At 32.9% G+C, this 21,405-nt stretch overlaps 1 protein-coding gene across 1 annotated transcript; it reads left to right on the plus strand.

Annotated features, from left to right (window-relative positions):
* Positions 1-7,151: 7,151 nt before the first annotated feature.
* LOC114307003 (uncharacterized) lies at positions 7,152-20,309 on the plus strand. The gene is made up of 6 exons (XM_028252339.2): positions 7,152-7,429; positions 14,090-14,332; positions 16,402-16,628; positions 16,744-16,872; positions 17,778-18,099; positions 19,751-20,309. The coding sequence occupies exons 2-6, from the start codon at positions 14,167-14,169 to the stop codon at positions 20,002-20,004; spliced, it is 1,098 nt and encodes a 365-aa protein (XP_028108140.2). The 5' UTR covers positions 7,152-7,429; positions 14,090-14,166; the 3' UTR covers positions 20,005-20,309.
* Positions 20,310-21,405: the final 1,096 nt, after the last annotated feature.

Raw genomic sequence — 21,405 nt, forward strand, 5'->3', positions numbered from 1 at the left:
TCAAAATTATGGGAAGTACAATTATAATAATCATTTCAACATGAATGATTGCAATGAAGCATATTCGAATCTCGTAGAATTTTTTTAAAATTGGGGAGCAAAGGTGGTTAATTTCAGACATACCGATGAATTGTTTGGTAGGGCTTTAGTAGAAATCTTTTTGTACATACAAATTTATTCCTTTTATTTGTAAGTGTGGCAATTGAATTGTTTTTTTTCATATTATTTAAGTGAATTTCATTTCAAATATTAAAATTTTTGGTTATGCAATATCATTTCTGTTAGTAAAAAATATATATTAACTTGTAGATCATATGTTTGTTATTGTTTTTTAGTTTTAAAATATATATATATATATATATATATATTTCAAGTGATGAATGATATGAACTAATTCTCTAATAAGTGGTAAATTTCAAAAAGCAATGTTAAGAATCTCAAATGAATTATCAAATATTTTACTTAATATTCATGAGTGTAGGATTTATGAGAGTTCAATGTGGTGTATATGAGTATGGATATTACATATGAGTATTGTATACGAGTGTGGATCTTATATACAATACTCACATGGGTATGTGATCCACACCATATTAAACTTACATGAGTCTCACACTCGTATAAGTATTATGTAGAATATTTGATAATTTAGTTAGAATCTCTAATATTTTTAAATTTGAAAATGGCTGAATTTGTTGTGAGCAGCTCTTCATGCCCATTTATTCCAAAGAAACTCCAGAACTAGTCTTTTGTAATTATTTTTTAAAATAAAAATTTTAAATTTTTTAAAATTATTTCCACCTTAAAAAGAGAAATTCATATGAAAACAATGATTTTAAAAAATAATAATAAATTTTTTACCAAACTAGTTTTTATATTTTTTTAATACAGGTTTGGAAAACTCACTCAAGCATAATTGTGATTTTCTTTAAAGGATAAATTATAAATACACCCCTAAGATTTGCTTAAAGTACAGCTTACTCTCTTTGTTTGAAAAATTACAAATACTCCCTGTTATAATTTTTTATTTAGCAGAATTAACTAAAAAAATAAAATTTATAATTACTCTCCTATACAATAATAAAATTATCTAAATTATTAATTGAAACATATTTCTAATATCATTAAAAACTATTAATTAACTTGATGATTTATTAATAAAATGGACAATTTGTCATGAAATTAAAAATTTGAGGGGATAGAATGCAATTTCTAGAATTATAGGGCGCGATTCATATTTAAATCAAATTTCAGGGGATGTATTTATAATTTACCGTTATTTAAAGTTATAATGGAAATATGTATAGATATATATTTTGCCAACAGTAAATATTATAATATTAAAAGAATTATATTAAATTAGATAATCAATTGAGTAAAAAATTCTAATAAGACATACAATTCTATATATTGTCAACAGTAAATATTTACAATAAAAGAATTATATTAAACTAGATAATGAATTGAGTAAGAAATTCTAATAAGACATACAATTCTAATACCAATAGCCACTGCATCAAAAAAATGAAATAAAAAATAAAAAAATAAAACACAAATGGTCCCATAAAAGGAAGAGAAATTTACACCTTAGTGATGTCAGAAAAAAATATTAAAAAAAAAAAAAATAATAATAATAATAATAATAATAATTAAAATTATAAATTTTTTTCATCAATGTATAATAATTTTTAAAATTTGTCCTCATAAAAAATTAAAAACTTATCTCAAATATACTAATTTTTTTTACATTATATTTTAGTCAAAAAATTACTAAAAAAGTATGTTCCCAAACGAGGTCACAAAAAGATAAAATTAATTAAAAAATTAATAAAATAAAATATCATATCCAAATCATAATTATTTCTCTTTTTCTCTCATAAAAGTTAAAAAAGCCAACCTAAACGAACTTTTAGTTTTAAGTTAAAATAGTAAAAAAACTAATTAAAAAAACCCTATTGTCAAACGACAATTTTGAATTGTTTTGAAAAGTAAGCTAAAAATTAATTTTTTTACTTTTTTTGAAAAACATGTGAAAAAGTAAAAAAGTGATGTGACTAAAAACAGGTTAAAAGCCAAAAATTTAACTTTTAATTTCTTTTCAAAAGAGGCCTTTATTATTCGCACATATCATATTAAGGTACTATTTGAGATATATTATATAAGTACATTTAAAAAAAATAAATTAAGTTACATCACTTCTTTATTTTTTTTATATATTTTTTTATAAAAAATTAAAAAATATACTTATTTAAATTATTTTAAGTAATCTCGAAATTTATGTAATTTGAACAAGCCTCTCAAAAAATAATTTATATCCGACAATTTGTGATCCCAAGAGTTTATGCTAGTAAGAGAAGGTGCAGTTGAGAAGTTAGAGGGAGTAAACCCCAAAATTCCACGACTCATCCATCTGACCAAACCCTTGGACTAGCTCAATCAGTTGACGGGGAAAAGAGGTAGTGAAATGTGGAAAAATTATCGCCAACAGGGGTGTAATTTTTGTCGTGGTTTCTTTACACGAAACGTTGTATTCTTGACCTCTAGTTAACTTAAGTATATTGGGTCATAATTTTAACAATATATATAATTGGATCATTCTATAATGTACATTATTTTTTTTATTTTTTATTTTTTTGTGTGTGTATTATATAGTTGTTTTGGAAATTAAAAGTTAATTTGACTTTTAACTTACTTTAGATCACATCATTTCTTTAGTTTTTTTATACTTTTTTTATAAAAAAAAAATCAAAAAAATCAATTTTTAACTAACTTTTCAAAACAAACCATAATAACTAAAAAAATATAATAATCAAACACTACTTAACATATAACTAAAAATCTTTTCAATTATAATAATAATAATAATCATAATAATAATAATATTGGCACCATAAATTTATAATTTTATTATTTACTATTTATATAATTGTAGGACATGTGGCATCTTCATACTCATTTGGAGATTATGAGAAGTTATGAAATTTTCAAAGATAATGGAGAACAAAGTGGAGATCATGGAGCATGAAGTGGAGATTGCAAGAAGTTATGAAAGATCATGGAGTATGAAATGAAAGAGGTGGAAGAGTGGGTAGTCTTAGGTAGTTTTTTTACAAATATTTATTTATAAATAATCATTCATGGCTACATTGTAAAAGGGGCCAACTCAAATTAAAGACAGTTGATTTCTATTTTTTCTTATTATTTATATTTCCTGCACTTTATTTTTAACACTTCATTTTCGAAGCATAGGAGTAGAGATAATTTTATGCACTTCATTTTCAAAGCATATGAGTAAAAGTAATTAATTTTTACTTTGATTGTTCACTCAATCACCTTGATTGTTCACTCAATCATTTTTCTCTATCTCCCTCCTTCTTTTAAATTTTTTTTTCTCTACACTTAGCAATTTTGAAATTCTCTTCATTAAGGTAAAAAACCGTCAACATAATCGCTTGATAATTGGTTTGAATTTAATTTGTAAAGATTTTTCAATCCTTGCTGGCATGCTCGCATTTATTCTGTTTTCTTTCATAGGAAAAATAAGCCAACAAATAAGTAATTATTAATATCATAATAAATTATAATTAAGGGTTATAATTACATATTATTTGAGACATAATAAAAAAAAAATCGATAATAATCAAAATAAAAATCACAAGAGGTTATGATTAAATCATAACTAACATTATAATGAATTGTAACCAAATCATAATTAACAGCATAATGAGTGATAATCAAATAATATAAAGGTCGTAAATGAACATATGGTATACACCTTTTTTAAAGTGTGTATTATAAATTTCCCTTTATATTTTTAATGTATTTAAATTATAATTTCAAACACATGACATTGAAATTTAAAATAAAAATAATATTATACAATTCTAAAACATTACCTCTAAAGTTTACCAATTTATCATATTATTAAAGTAAATTTAAAGATAAACTATCTATTTAGTTTTGAGTTTTCAAGAACAATTTTGAAATTTTTATTTTTCTTGATTTATTATTTTTAGTGAATTTATTTTTATTTTTATGATTTAATCATTTTTTAAAAAAAAAATTAGAGATGTAGGGGGTGTTTAATAACCTGATTCAGCAGTTACAATTGAATATATTAAGTGATAATAAATTAAGTCCGTTTAATAACCATAATTGATATCATTTAAAATTTTAAGTACTTCCTAAAATGTAAGCTAAAACTTAAGAAAATTTTAAGTCATATGAGGCTTACTTAATTCTAACTGAATTTATAAATACTAAACATAAATATCGATATAAATGATTATAAACTCACTACCACCACTACTACCACTACCATCAATGTCGCCGCCGTTACGACCACTACTACTATTACTATCACCATCAACACCACCACTACCACTACTATTACTATCGCCGCCGCCGCCACTACCACCATAACCATTGCTACTACTACTACCACAACTATCACCATGTTGCCGCCACCACCACTACCACAATCACCACCTTCGTCACCATTGTCATGATTGCCATAAACACTACCATCATTTTACCACAACCACTATACCACCACCACCACTACCACCATAATACCACCACTACCAATACCCCCACCATCACGCGCCGCCACCATCACCATCATACTGTTATCACCACCACTACCAACACCATATCAATATATATTGAAATATATAATTTGAAAATAATAAATTTAAAATTTAATTTTATACATATCAAATAATTTATTTTTAGTTCAGCATTTAAATTTTTATCAAACAATTTTTCATCTTAAAAAATTCAGAATTCAATTTTCAATATTTAATTTTTATTCCTCAGTTTTCAATTTTTAACTTTATCAAACACTACCTTAATCTAAATGTATACTTATAAATGAAAATATTTGTATAAAAAAAAATGAAGAAAAATTAATATTAAAAATATGAAAAATTAATATACTTTTTAAGTGTATTTAGATGAAGTAAATTTAAAAAATTAAAATATTAAAATAATGGGTATATTACACGTATTGTTGCACATTTACTAAAATCTTACTTTAATTCCTTCACTTTTAATTGTAATAGTCAACTCTTATACTTTAAGTTAAGTTCCAATCTTACCCTTTTGTCTATCTACTGTTATTAAAGTAAGTCAAAGATAATTAAAAGTGGTGAGTCTAAAGTGAAATTTTAATAAAAATGCATATGTGCTAATGAGACAACAAAATGTCACATTTGATTCAACTGACAAATTCCGTCAACTTTCTTAGTAGTAGCTGGATAGAAGAGTGAGATTACAACTTGACTTAAAATGTAGCAGGTTGGCTATTACTATTAAAAGTTAAATGACTAAAGCGCCTCCAAGGGATTGGCCTAGCGGGGTGTAGCTTGGGGTTCCTCCATGTCCCAAGTTCAACTCTCACTAAGTACTATTAACTCTTTCAGGTCACATTCGCAGATTCTGTTCGAGATTTGTTCGATTCATATGGAGTAAGCGCTTTGCATGAGTTTTAAAATTAGTTAAAGTACGCATAAATTAATCCAAATACCCAGTCATAAAAAAAATTATAAGAAAAGGAAAAAAGAAAAAAAAAAGTGAGATAAAAGTGAAGAGACACTAAGGTAATGTCATTACCATCCGCTATTAGGTCATTACCCTTAAAGGTCAGTTAAAAGTGCACTTATTTAGTCATTACCCTTAAAGGTCATCATCGTTAAAAAGTGCACTTATTTAGATCAACCTAAACAACACTTATTTAGATCATTATCCTAAAATAATGAATTAAAAAAATACGAATTAAAAGTCAAAAATTAATTTTAAAAAATCCAAAACCAAATAGTATATACCGTCAGCTACGTTCAAGGTTGTTGCGTCATTAGAACAACTCATAAGCTTTTCGCCAGCTTCGCAGAGAAACTTCCAGGAAAGAACTGGGCATGGATAGAGAGAGGGGGAGTGTGTGACACTGAATTGGATTGGATTGGATCAGATCAGACGACTCAAGTTCAACTCTGGGTGTGTGAAAATGGGGCTGGGCTCCACAATTTCTTAAAGTTACATGATTACATGGTTCAACCAGTCACCAAGTACCACGTAATAATGCACTATGGAGAGAAGTTATCTTATGAGTCTCACACACCACAACAAAAGTCTGCACAACCAATAGCATGCAAGAAAACAAAATAAAATAAAAGAAACTAGCTCTGCCAATTTTTTGTGAATCCATGTTGGTTGACATAAATTGTTCAAATTTGAATTAGATCGAAAATCTTAGACCATCTCCAACGGTGAACCAAACCCAGCATCAGATTTAAATTTTGATGAAAAACTTACTTTTTCACGCTCTAACGGTTTCACCAAATCGATATCAAATCCAGAATTCAGCAAAAATGGTACCAAACTGAGTGCAGGCGAAGCATTTCAGCAAATCACTGTTCCTAACCGTTGGGATGAGACGAACAGGTCGACCATCCGGTTGACCAACCGGTTAACCAACCGGTCGCCCCGGAGAAAGTTCAGACCGTTCACAAAAAGGTTCAAACCAGTCAAAAAAAAAAAAAAAAAAAATTTGCCTAGGTGGTCGACCACCAAAAGTTCAAAAAGTTCCAAAAAAAAAGGTTCAAACGGGTAAAAAAAAAAAAAAAAAAAAATTTTTTTGCCATTACCGACCGGCCGGTCAACCAACCGGTTGCCCAGCACAAATTTGATGAAACGGATTTGATGTTGAACCGTTGGAGCGCGAAGTATCAAATTAAGGAAATGACCCATTTTTTACACAGATTTGGTGAAATATTTGGTACACCGTTGGAGATGCTCTTATAACTTTACTTTTAATGAAATAAAGTAAAAAATTATTAATAAAAATGATATATGTTATATAATTTTAAAAGGATTACTACAAAATAATATAACACATCCATCATATTAACATTAGATGAGACGTTTGAAAAAATGAGTTTATAATTAAATTTTACATATAGCTATTCACAAATATATATATATATATATATATAAAATAAATAATAAATAAAAAAAATTGATTATATCGGGATCATAATAATATAATCGAGATTGTATGTAATTTTATCATTAGAATTGTAATCTCTTTAAAATCTTACTAAATTTAATATTTTTGTCTAACAAAGTAGGCAAAATCGAATCATAAAATAACCATAGTTAACACATTGCTGATATAGTGTTCCAAAAGCATAGGATAATTTGTTCTATGATTGGGCAAGAGTATAGCAGTTCCATGTTGTGGGCGGCTCATTACTATTACAAACCATGGTAAGATTACTAAACCATCTCCCTCACCAACTATATAAGTGCTCCTCCACCTAACTTGCTTCCTCCTGGGTTGTGCAACATTCAAAGTTCAGAGAGAGAGGGAGTGAGAGAGATAGGTACTCAGTTCTACAGTGGCATTTCTCTGCACCAGACCTAGTATTCTGTAATTTTTTGGCACCCTCATTCTCATTCTCTTTCTCTTTCTCACTCCTAATATCTATTGAATCTTTTTTTAAGTTTTTGTAATCGTATTGTTAATCTTTTTATTTATTTATGTTCTTGGTTATGATACGAGAATATTTGAGTCTTGAATGACTGTTTTCATTGAGTCATGTTGGGCTTTGTTCTTTGTGCAAAAAGGTTTGGGTTTTTGTAATCTCTGAATTTCTATGAAAACTATGTAATGAATATGAATCATTGTAGTTTGAATCCCATGATTGAAATTCTGCTGTGTATGTTTTGTTTTTGTGGGTCAATTCTTCAATTTTGATGATAAGCTTGGGATTTTTAATCAATAAACACTTGTGATGATTTATAATTAAATACCCAAAAAGATGAATTCATTTTCCTTCCAGTGATTAAACTTATCTTTGTAAAGCTTATAGGTCAACGAGAAGTCAATTGGGCATGTAATCAAAGTATTACCCATTATTTGTTGTTCACACTTTGGCCTGTCATTCGGGGATTTCCGGCTGAATTCATGGTTTTTTGCATTAATTACTTACTAATGTAGAATGACCCTGTGTTGATTGCTTTTTGTGGCTTAGATACTGGATAGGAATACCTAATTTAAGATTTTGTTTTCACCAGCTCTTTATTATTTTGTGTTCTTTAATAGTATGCACACACACATAAATGACAAATGTGTGTATTTTGTATGCTTTTATTCACATGTGACAACGTATGATTGGCATGTAACTTTTATTTTTTTTGATAATCCAGAGTGTCTCCCACCCAGCCTAGCCCAATTGGACCTAAGTTACCTCGTATCTGGATAACCGAGAACTAATAACTTTGCTTATGAAGCTTTTGTCTGAGATATCATTAGATGCTTTTTCATTTGTGAGAGTTGGGTACAGCTGATCTTCGGACATTATCATAGTCCAACAAACTAGATATATGATAAATATGAATTTTGGTTTAGACTCATTTGGACTTCGTGTTGGGTATACCTCCTTATTGGAGTGTGGGACCCAATTGATTTATTAAAAGAGTTTTAATTTGGCTTGGTTTAGTATAATATATTTTTATATATTATATTTGAGGAGACCCAATTCAATTTGGGTACAATTAGGTTTTGATTACAAAACCCAATACCCAATTATATATATGACATTGTTTTGTTTGTCCAGTGACAAGGATCTAGCGGCAGCAGATTTATTCTTGGTTGGTGTGATAGGCCTTGAGTTGATTAATCAATTTGGTGGCACTAACGTTTGGTGGAGTGATTTATTCAAGTTTCGGAAAATTACTCCGTTCGTGGCTGTTTTTGGATTAATTATTTTGGGTCTTCTTCAACTCTGATTCTGAAGATTTTGGTTCATCTATTTGGTGAGGTCTTTCCTCTTTGTTTATTTGTGATTATTTGGAATTCACCTAAGGGTGTTTTGTGAGACCATTAGTGTCTCGTTTGTAATCGTTTGGACTTATTTGGTTGATAGTGGAATCGGATTTCGATCCCGTGGACGTACCTCACATTGAGGGAACCACGTAAAAATTCTTGTGTTGCCTTTGATTTAATTTTTCCGCATTAATTTTTATTCCCATTGATTGATTTACTTGTGGGAAATCACATCGATTTTCCCTAACAACTGGTATCAGAGCTTACGGTTTATTTGAGTTTATTTATTTGTGTAAATCAATGGAGGGGAATGTGGGTCGTATGTCTAGCTTCAATGGAAGCAATTGGGTAACTTGGAAAACTAAAATGGAGGACCTATTATTTTGTAAAGATTTATATGGACCCATTGAGGGTGATTCTGGCAAACCCGAGGGTATGAAAGATGATGAATGGAATAGGCTTAATCGAAAAGCCGTTGGTGTTATCCGTCAATGGATTGATGACAGTGTGTTTCATCATGTTGCTACTGAAACTTCAGCACATAATTTATGGAAAAAATTAGAGGGCCTTTATGATAGGAAATCAGCCACAAATAAAGCTTTTCTGTTTCGTAAGTTGGTTAATTTAAAATATAAAGAGGGCAGCCCTATTCCGGAACATCTGAATGAAATAAAGAGTATTGTTAACCAACTTGCTTCTATGAAAATTCTTTTTGATGATGAGTTGCAGGCTTTGATGCTACTTAGTTCTTTGCCCGAAAGTTGGGAGACTTTGGTTGTGACAGTTAGTAATTCAGCGCCCGATGGAGTTGTCACAATGGGCCAAGTCACTAGTAGCCTGTTAAATGAAGAAACTAGAAGAAAATCAGCGGGTTCCTCTCATTCGGAAGCATTCGTTGTGAGAGGCCGAAGCAAAACAAGGGGGAGGAGTAAGACTCCTCATGGTCGTGATCAAAGCCGTGACAAGTCAAGAGATGGCTCTTTTTCAAAGAAAGACGTTGAGTGCTATTATTGCCATGAGAAAGGGCACATGAAGCGGGAATGCCGAAAGCTCAAGAATAAGGAGAAAAGGCGTGACAAAAGTGTGGACAAGAAGCAAGAAGACACAACGGCAGTTACTACCAATGCTGATCTCATGGTTGTTTGTGAAGATGATTGTATCAATTTTGTGGGCCAAGAGAGCAATTGGGTGATTGATTCTGGTGCTTCTTTTCATGTGACTTCTCGAGTTGATTTTTTCACTACCTACACCGAAGGAGATTATGGTTCTGTTCGAATGGGTAATGAAGGTTTGTCCAAGATTATTGGTATGGGTGATGTTTGCTTGGAAACAAATTTGGGCTGCAAGTTGTTGCTTAAAGATGTGAGGCATGTTCCCGACATTCGCCTCAATTTGATCTCTACTGGGAAGCTAGATGATGAAGGCTTCAACAACAAATTTGGTGATGGAATATGGAAGCTCACAAAGGGTTCCTTGGTGGTGGCTAAGTGTAAGAAGACTCATACACTTTATTCGATGCAAGGAAAAATTTGTAAAGGTGTTGTCAACGCACTTGAAGATGATACTTCTACTGAATTGTGGCACAGGCGACTTGGGCACATGAGTGAAAAGGGGCTGCAAGTTTTGTTCAAGAAAGAGCTTCTACCCGGTTTGAAAGGTACACATCTTAAAACTTGTGTTCATTGTTTGGCGGGTAAACAACATAGAGTTTCTTTTCATAAAAATGTTGTTTCTAGAAAAGAAAATGTTTTGGAGTTGATTCATTCTGATGTTTGTGGTCCTTTAAAAGTTAGAACACATGGTGGTGCACTTTATTTTGTTACTTTCATTGATGATTATTCAAGGAAAGTTTGGGCTTTTCTACTAAAAACTAAAGATCAAGTTCTAGAAGTATTTAAGCATTTTCAGGCCATGGTTGAAAGAGAAACAGGGCAGAAATTGAAGTGCATCCGATCAGACAATGGTGGTGAATACATTGGGCCATTTGATGAGTATTGTTGTAGCCAAGGTATTCGGCACCAAAAGACAGTTAAGAAGACTCCTCAACAAAATGGAGTTGCCGAGAGGATGAACCGCACAATTGTGGAAAGAACAAGGTGTTTGCTTTCACAAGCTAAATTGCCAAGATCCTTTTGGGGTGAGGCATTGAAGACAGCGGTTGACGTGATCAATTTGTCTCCTTCCTATCCTTTGAATGGTGATGTTCCAGAAAGAGTTTGGACCGGTAAAGATGTGTCTTATGAGCACTTGAGAGTGTTTGGTTGCCGAGCTTTTGTTCACATTCCAAAAGATGAGAGGTCCAAGCTTGATAGTAAGTCAAGACAATGTATTTTTCTTGGCTATGGGCGTGATGAATTTGGTTATAGATTGTGGGATCCGGTCGTCAAGAAAGTCATTCGAAGCCGTGATGTTGTGTTTCTTGAAGACCAAACAATTGAAGACTTTGACAAAGGTGATCAACCGGAACCAAAAACTAGTGATCTCATTGACATGGATCCATCTCCTTCATCTTCAGTTGATGATGAAAATGGGGGAGATGTGCAGCCACATATTGAAGATATAGAGGATGATGCTAATTCTAATGAAGTTGAGCCAGAAATTGAGGAAGAGCATCCAACTCAAGAACCGCCACCACAACTTGAGTTAAGAAAATCCACAAGGGACCGACAACCTTCAAGAAAGTATCCTCCCAATGAATTTGTGTTGATTTCTGATCAAGGGGAGCCTGAGAGCTACCAAGAAGCAATTGAGCATGCAAAGAAAGATGATTGGAAAAAGGCCATGGAAGAGGAGATGAATTCCTTGCTTGAAAACCAGACTTATGATTTAGTGAAATTGAAGAATGATGGCAAAAATCTGAGGTACAAGGCACGTCTTGTTGTGAAAGGCTTTGGGCAAAAGAAAGGCATTGACTTTGACGAGATTTTCTCACCTGTTGTAAAGATGTCTTCTATTCGGGTTGTACTTGGCATGGCTGCAAGTATGAACCTTGAAGTTGAGCAACTTGATGTGAAGACCGCGTTTCTGCATGGTGATCTTGAAGAAGAAATTTACATGGAGCAACCGGAAGGCTTTGTGGAAAAAGGGAAAGAGAAATTTGTTTGTAAATTGAAGAAAAGTTTGTATGGTCTCAAGCAAGCCCCGCGGCAATGGTACAAAAAATTTGACTCTTTCATGATGAATAATGGTTTTTCTAAAACCACTTCGGATCATTGTGTGTTTGTGAAAAATTTTCCAGATGGTAAATTTATTATTCTTTTGCTTTATGTTGATGACATGTTAATTGTGGGTCAAGATTCTACCATGATAAACAGGTTGAAATTGGAGTTAAGCAAGTCTTTTGCTATGAAAGATTTGGGACCGGCAAAGCAAATTCTTGGTATGAAAATTGTTCGTGATCGCAAAGAGGGGCTGATTTGGTTGTCTCAAGAAAGCTACATTGAGAAAATTCTTGAGAGGTTCAACATGGATAAAGCAAAGCCGGTTGGTTGTCCACTTGCGGGTCATTTCAAGCTTAGTTCGAATCAATGTCCTACAAGTGAGAAAGACAAGGAAGAGATGCAGAAAGTTCCTTATGCTTCAGCAGTTGGTTCTTTGATGTATGCCATGGTTTGTACAAGGCCGGATATTGCTCACGCCGTGGGTGTGGTGAGTCGTTTTCTCTCTAATCCGGGTAAAGAACATTGGGCAGCGGTAAAATGGATTCTAAGGTATCTTCGAGGGACTTCGAAGGTGTGTTTGTGTTTTGGGGATGGTAAGCCGATGCTTGATGGGTTCACAGATTCTGACATGGCTGGTGATGTTGATTCTCGGAAATCTACTTCGGGGTATTTGATGACTTTTGCAGGGGGAGCTGTGGCATGGCAATCTAAATTACAAAAATGTGTTGCTCTCTCAACTACCGAAGCTGAATTTATTGCTATTACGGAAGCTTGCAAAGAAGAGTTATGGTTGAAGAAATTTTTGCAAGAATTGGGTTTGAAGCAAGAAAAGTATGTGCTTTATTGTGATAGTCAAAGTGCTATTCACTTGAGTAAAAATTCTACTTTTCATTCGAGATCGAAACACATTGATGTGAGATACCATTGGATTCGTGATGTGTTAGATTCGAAATTGTTACAACTCGAAAAGGTTCACACAGATGATAATATTTCAGATATGTTGACAAAGACTTTGCCGAGGGACAAACATTTGAAGTGTAGAACTTTGGCGGGTATGGTTGATGTCTCCACCTAAGTCGGTAGGGGGAGAATTGTTGGGTATACCTCCTTATTGGAGTGTGGGACCCAATTGATTTATTAAAAGAGTTTTAATTTGGCTTGGTTTAGTATAATATATTTTTATATATTATATTTGAGGAGACCCAATTCAATTTGGGTACAATTAGGTTTTGATTACAAAACCCAATACCCAATTATATATATGACATTGTTTTGTTTGTCCAGTGACAAGGATCTAGCGGCAGCAGATTTATTCTTGGTTGGTGTGATAGGCCTTGAGTTGATTAATCAATTTGGTGGCACTAACGTTTGGTGGAGTGATTTATTCAAGTTTCGGAAAATTACTCCGTTCGTGGCTGTTTTTGGATTAATTATTTTGGGTCTTCTTCAACTCTGATTCTGAAGATTTTGGTTCATCTATTTGGTGAGGTCTTTCCTCTTTGTTTATTTGTGATTATTTGGAATTCACCTAAGGGTGTTTTGTGAGACCATTAGTGTCTCGTTTGTAATCGTTTGGACTTATTTGGTTGATAGTGGAATCGGATTTCGATCCCGTGGACGTACCTCACATTGAGGGAACCACGTAAAAATTCTTGTGTTGCCTTTGATTTAATTTTTCCGCATTAATTTTTATTCCCATTGATTGATTTACTTGTGGGAAATCACATCGATTTTCCCAAACACTTCGGTGTGGGTGTATGTTTGTATGTGGTTGAAAAAATATATGAATTTGGAATTCTATTTTTGTTCCTAGATTATGTGAAAAAAATTTATATTCTTATTCTGGATAGAAACATAAGAATGATTTGTTATTTTCTTGTTATCATCGCTGCAACCATTTTGTCTTGATCATCTAAAATCTAATGGTGCAGGAAACAATAATAGGATCTATCATGAATTTGTGTTCTAGTTGTCTTCTTAGAGTATTATACTTCTACCATATTGTAGCTTTTGAATTCCTTACTTTTCTTTTTCTGTGTGAACTTATTGATAACTTGGAAGTTTCTATTAATAACCTCCTTTCATTTTCTTTACATGCCAGTTTGACAGGCATTGCACTTCCACTCTATCCAGTGTTGGGCTGCAATTTTGTTTTAGCTTAATTGAAACTACATCTCCATGTGTCCTCCAGCACGCGTCACTCCTCCTGATAATATTGGTTTATATTGGACTGATAAGGAGGTCTTTACGTGTTTGGAGAGAATGATACAGGGAGAATCCTCTGTCCCTGCAAACGTGATTAAAAACATTAATCCTTATCAGCAGTTGCCGTCAAATTTAAATGGTTCGTATAAATTTAGATCTTGGTTGTTTTGTGCAAATCCACCTTTTTATTTATCTCTGTTTCTGTCTCTCTCTCTCTTAACTGTCTGATAGCTGGTTGTCTTATTTAAGATTAGTTTTCTCAAACTCTTGTTATCCTGATTGATTAAGATTGGTACTTCATTTCGTGATTGATAGGCTGAATTTTGGTGATTGGAATTGTACTATATATAATCTTATGTTAATGAAGTACTATTGCCATTTCCATTAAAAACAAACTTTGGTTAACTAGAACGACTGTTGTCATGGGTATGCCTTGCCAATGTCATTGATGACCTTCTTGTTATAGGGCCACAAGTTCTAATTGCAACAAATATGAGTTTGTTGTAGATGGTTCTAGATGTTTTGACAATGCTGCTATTGGTTTTTTGGTGTTGCAGTACATCATGGGAATATAAGTATATATATTCTTGATAAGTTGGTTGGTATCCCACAGGAAAGCCCATTTGCATTTTGTGAGAACAACTTTTTTCTTATGGTAAAACAAATTACTAGTGTTGTTTGGTAAAGTTTACAGTTTTTTTTTTTTTTTAATTTTTTTTTTTTATAGAAACATTAAACATTTTATGCTTATTTTTAATAAAAACGAAAACAAAAACATGTTTGGTACACTGTTTTTAAATTTTTTGTTTTGAAAACAAGTAGAAGGGGTGGCCCGCCGAAGGAGGTGGCTGTTGACAATCGCAGATTGTGGCCGGTTGTGGTTGTTGGTCTCACAGAGGTGGTGATCGGACATTATTGCTGGCTGCTGGAGGTAAATGGCAGTGGCCAGAGGTGGCTGTTGGCCGCCAGAGGTAGTGTGTGAAGATGGTTGCTGATGTTCGAAGATGGTATCTGGTGCCAAAAGTGGTGGTCGAATGTGGCTTTTAGCAAGAGGTAGTGGCCAAAAGTGGTTGCCGTTTTTTAGAGATGGTGGCCGGAGGTGGTTTTTGGAGGAGGTAATTGGAGACGGTGGTTGGAGGTGGGGGTCGCCGGTGGTGATGATGAGCGGTGGACAAAGGGGGTGGGAGGAGAAGGGAATTTTTATTTTATTTTCCTAAACATGTGAAAACAACTTTTTTATGGTTACAAAAATTTAGGAAATGTTGTAAACTGTTTACCAAAAAATAAAAAGTAAAAAAATTTAAAACGAAAATAGATACCAAACAAGTTTTTGTTTACAATTTTCAAATTTTTGTAAATATAAATAAAAAAACTGTAAATATAAACATTACAAAACATGTTATGTTCTGTTTCTACATAATCAGTTTAGTAATTGTAATTCTAATAGTTGAACATTTATGGGCATAGTTTTCTTTAGACAAGAAAAGCATCATAAGTTGAATTGTACCTCAATGTAACGATATTTGATGTAGCACCAAGAACAACAGAAGAAGAAACTGGGATCACAATCCAAAAACAATACCTCCATATCAATATCAATATTCATCAATGTCTAGCTATCTAAAACATTACATTATTTTTTTTTTGGATAACTTGGTATCCCACCGTTCACTTGCGGGAGTCCCAATTAAAGCAAAAGCAAACGCCCTATATGGACTAGTCCCAAGAAATTGTTTGCATCTAGGAGGTTTCAAACTTGAGACCTTGGAGGGAGCACGCCCTCAAGTCCCAAACCTTGACCGCCAAGCCAACCCCTTGGTTAAAATCATCACATAATAGCCATATATATATATATAGGCATAAGCACTATACCTAATTAAGAAACCCAAGAATAGGAAACCAGGAATTGAAACTACTAGTTAAGAAATAAAATCCAATTAAAATTCTAAATTAAACTAAAACTCATTAATAAATAAGAATTACGAAATCTTCAATCATTTTTTCATCCAACGCCTTTCAGATCCCTATCAATATTCTTCGTTGGTGACAGTATCTCTTTGGTTCCGTCGTTTGAGCTATACATTTTAATGGTTTTAGTACACCACCTAGAAAGAATTTTACTTTATTTTGGAGTTTAGAAACTATGGTATTCGAGGGCCAGTGTGAGTAAATGCTGAGGAAGCTTATAAAAAGATGTGGTATATGCAGATGAAAAATGGTACTTCATACACTCAGAGCAGAAAAAAGATTCGGAATATGGATTTTGGAAGGCCAAAGGGGATGCCGATGCGATATATACAGGCTCTTCCATCATTGGCTGGAGAACTACACTTGAATTTTACGAAGGCCAAGCCCTTCATGGACAAAGAACTGATTGGGTGATGCAAGAATATAGAATTCCACAGAAGGGACTACGCAGTAACAATCCCCCGAAGGTAAACCACACAAACCACTACCCTATATGCTTTTTTTCCTGACATTTTTCTTTTATTTTTTTTTTTATCAACCCGACCATGCAGTCAATTGCCGGTTTGGTTGGCCAATATGCAGGAATCCAGTTTATTATGCAGAATCTTTCTTAGCAGTGGAACAAGTCCAAACCATGAAACGCAACACAAACTGGGTGGTGCAGCAATTGCTGGCAGTACCACTGGACAAGGTTGCATGAGCGAGTCCCAGGTAGGTCAAGCTTGCATAATCTTTGTTCGACCTTGTATGGTGAATTTCTTTTCTATTTTGTAATCTGGATGCTTTGATTTTTCATCTCTTTTAATTTGTAGTTTGACATTCCTACTTTTCCTTAAGCTAATGTCCTGATTTTTCATGCTTCTTTGTTCACACTATTGGCTTCTATTCGGAGTTCCAAGCTAACTTTTGGATTATATTGTGAATCTGTGATATGAGCTTACCACCTGGTTTGAGCATTAGGTTTCAGATATATTCACTTATCTTTATGATTTTTCATCACTACATTTAGTAAATTTTGTAAGGGTCTATTTGGATGGATGTGGAGTGCAATTCAAGGGATTTGACCTTAATTTTTCAAGGATAATAACTCAATTTTAGATATAGTCATTTTCCTATGAATTTCAAGATATAGGTAAATAGCTTTTGTCATGATGCCTTTGAAATAATTATATAAAAGTAGTTACTAGAGATCAGGTTGAGAATTCTCTTTTTAGCTATAAGGATCCTGCTAAGGTATATATCTTCTATCTCAACTTATCGTCTTCTGTGGAACCTGGAATCCCTTGATTTGAAATCCACATCTATCCAAACGGACCCTAAGATGCAAATCAATTGCTTCTATGCAAATCAATTGCTTCTAGGAATTGTTTGAATAACTATATTTTAGGTTGTCACATTGGTACAGAATCATTACTATTGTCTTGCATAACATGGAAAATCTTTGGATAAAAGCACATGTTATAATCCCTTCAGCATGGAATTAGCCCACCCTTTAGGCTAGTTCCTGATTCATTAGTCAATTCAACAAGTTACATCCTTTTGTATGTTGTTTATGTTGGGCTTAAGGGTGTAAAAAAATAAAATAAAAATCATATTCTGTATTTAATTACTTGTAGGCAAGGAACAAGGATGACTATACCGGACCATTGGCTGCAGCTGGGGAACTTCCGCATAGTTTTGTCGAAAATGTGGTTGATGACTACTTGGAGTTGGATGATCTTCTTGGAGAACCAGAATCGCGCTGTTCCAGTTTGGACAATACAAGTTCCCTGACGTTGACATCAGATGAATATTTTGATTCGTTGGCCCTCATGCAGGAACTAGAAGATGAAATTGACCGAAATAAGCAGCAGCAGGGGAAGAATGCCAATTTCAAGTTTTGCATTGCTGCTGCTTCTGGCAAACCAAATAAGGTGGTTATGCATCCAGCGACTTTAGGTAAACCTAGATTTCTTTCCATTCATTTCTTTCTTCTTGTTTTTCAAATTCAGTTTTTTACTTTATTTCCCTCTCCTCTACATTGCACAGCCCTCCATGCTTTAAGAAAGGTGTTACAAATATAATTAGGAGTGTGGCATAATTGCTTAGCTTAGGTTTTTAATGATGCAAACATAAAAACATTGTATTGTTTTGATTTGAAGGAGCTAAATTTGGATATAACAAGTTCTTTCCCCTTCTAGTGCAACCTAAAATCGTTGATGAACAGTATATCTGGTAGAATCTCATGTTAAAAAAATACTGTATTATTGATTGATGTATTGTGTTGTTGTATATTACAAATGGTGAGTGGCTCATTATATAGGAGAGGGTGAGTGTAGTAGGTGAGGAGTAGGTGGTGGTAGGTGATGGTAAATTGGTGGTAGGTGATGGTAAATTCTAACAGCCCCCCGCAAACTCAAGGAGGATAGAAACTAGCCAACTTGAGTTTGAAGAGAGGAACAAAACAAGAAAATACATAAAAATAAAAAAGGATAGGAGACACTGTATGGTCGTGTCAGACCATTGGTGAAGACACTGAATGGTGGTGTCATAACGTTGTAGAGGACACTGTATGGGGGTGTCATAACGTTGTAGAGGACACTGGATGGCGGTGTCAGACCGATGTAGAAGACAGTTTATGGGGTCATGTCGGACCGTTGTAGAAGACAGTTTACGGGGTCATGTCGGACCGTTGTAGCAGACAATGTTGTGACAGTTTACGGCTCTGATACCATGTTAAAAAAATACTGTATTATTGATTGATGTATTGTGTTGTTGTATATTACAAATGGTGAGTGGCTCATTATATAGGAGAGGGTGAGTGTAGTAGGTGAGGAGTAGGTGGTGGTAGGTGATGGTAAATTGGTGGTAGGTGATGGTAAATTCTAACATCTCAAAATGCAAGAACTCTACTTGAAATATAAGCAATATTAGTTAAATAAGCAAGATCATGATGAGAAATGCATGAACCAATCCTATATGTCAGTTGAATTGTGATTGTTTACGAAATGCGTTCAATCTTTTCTATACATAGACAGTTTTGGCACCGGTTTTGTGTTGTGTGGTTTCATAAGCAAATCTTGACTTGAAATTGTTAATAGATGCTCCCCTATTGGGCTCTTTCTTTCTTTTTTATCTTTTACCTTTTTAATGTAAATAGCATGCAGCATACTTTATGGCCCCTTTGTGTTGCTTGTTTTGTAAATCTCTTCCCATATATTGATATATCGTGAATTCTCTTTCTTCCAATAGTAAGAACAATATACTTATTTGCAAGTTGGAAATGCTTTGTTTGAACTTTTTGTTTTGTAAGAACAATATGCTTATATGTCATGAACTTTGCTGGGGCTGTTTGACAACTCTGCTGGTCCCAAGTCTGGGTAAAGGAGGAGGGTTGTATGGTAGGTAGCTGACAGCCAGCACGTAAAAATCGCTTAGATCCCTTATAAAAATGAATCCTACTTTTAGCCGATTTCATTTGATGGGACTTAAGGCTGGACTTGGTTTGGTTCGGTTATGTTGATATGTCATGAACTTTCTCTTTTTCAATAGTAAGAACAATATACTTATTTGCAAGTTGGTAATGCTTTGTTTGAACTTTTGCCCACAGGGTCTCTTATCAGCAGCAATGGAAGTAAGTTACCAGCTGAAGCCGAAAACAAGAAATTGCCGGACAGAAGGATCCCGGACAGGGTGATCAAAATCGAGAAGACCCACGATGGGAAAGAAGGTACATCAAAATCTCCGACAGTGGCAACATCCTCATCCGGTAGCCATAAAGCAGTCACAGAAGGGGAAAAGAAGGCTCAAGCTGGCGTGACAAAAAAGCTGAAGAAGGACTACCTGCGTTTCATGCCATTTTAGATTCTCTTTATTTTGCTTTTACATATTTGAAATATATAGATATATATAGAAGGATTGATGATATATATATTTAGATAGAGTTGTAGACTAATTAGTCTAAAGTAAAAACAGAGGAATAGAATTGATAGCCGAGGACTTGTAATGGGGAGGGAGATTTATATGGATATTCATAGGAATTGAGGTGAGGTAAAGAAGAGGTGAATTGTAAAACAGTGTGTGAAACTGAATAAGACCGGAATTTACATTCAAGATCTTTATATTAATGTGATATATTTATTCTTTTTTCATGAAAAATATTGCAAAAAGTTCTTGGGTGCATTATTTTGTATGAAATTTTTGTATAAAGTTATGTATAATTAGCTTTTTCCTTTTCTATAATTGTAAAGATAGAATAATTTGGTTTGGTCTGGTCATTTTTATGTTGTAAGTTTTGTATTTATTCTGATTAAGGGTGTGAGCGGTGTGGTTTGAGAGTAAAATTATAAGCTAAATCGTGTATAGCGGATTGACAAATAACTAAATTGCGATTTATGATGGTTTCAATTTACTAGTTGATTGAAGAATATTCATAAATAATTATAAAAATTTGCATAATATATAATACTAATTTGTATAATATTTTCTTATATATATAATACAAATTAATCTTACATAATATTTTTCATATAGATAACTAAAATTTACAAAAAACTTATTTCTTAAATCTCTCTCATTTTTACATTTTTAATTTGATATTTTATTAGATGTTAAAAAAATATATGCATTAATTATATCGGAGCAAAGCGGTTTTGAATACGAATTATAAATTTTAAAATTTAAACTAGAATTAGCGGATGAATCAATACAAAGTGAAGCAAATTAGGCGGTATTTTGTACAACCTTAATTATGATCATGAAGAAGGGGGGAGTACTCATATCCATTAATGATTAAATGTAATAGGGTAAATTGCACTTTGTGTCCTTTATATTTTATCATTTTTTCACTTTGATCCTTCAATTTTTTATTTTATTTTTTTGAATTTGGCCCTTCACGTTTCAAGTTTTTTTTCAATTTACTTTTAAAGTTAACTTTTGTTCAAAATTAGATAGAAAATATTACATTGACAGTCACATAACATAAAATATATCAATATATTTAATCTACTCCTTTAACCCAAACTTAAATTCAAATATAATAATATATTTTTATGTCACGTGATAGTCAATTGGTGTTTTCTGCCTAATTTTAGACAAAAGTTGACTTTAAGAATAAATTAGGAAAAATTCAAATGTGTATGCCAAGATGAGAGGAAAAAAAAAACTTTAACTTCCAAGTATAAAAAGGTCAAAGTGTAATTTAAGCAAGTTAACTGGGGGGATGAGTATTTTGTCGTTTGTTATATATATATATATATATCTGTA

Source organism: Camellia sinensis, chromosome 6, assembly GCF_055761805.1.
Source record: "Camellia sinensis isolate YWXY chromosome 6, ASM5576180v1, whole genome shotgun sequence".
NCBI classification, from domain to species: domain Eukaryota; kingdom Viridiplantae; phylum Streptophyta; class Magnoliopsida; order Ericales; family Theaceae; genus Camellia; species Camellia sinensis.

Bases quoted from the DNA above. Each gene is read 5' to 3' on its own strand.
- LOC114307003 (XM_028252339.2), top strand. From the start codon at position 14,167: ATGTGTCCTCCAGCACGCGTCACTCCTCCTGATAATATTGGTTTATAT. The intron at 16,629-16,743 runs GTAAACCACACA...GCCAATATGCAG, and splicing joins GCAGTAACAATCCCCCGAAG to GAATCCAGTTTATTATGCAG. The intron at 16,873-17,777 runs GTAGGTCAAGCT...AATTACTTGTAG, and splicing joins GTTGCATGAGCGAGTCCCAG to GCAAGGAACAAGGATGACTA.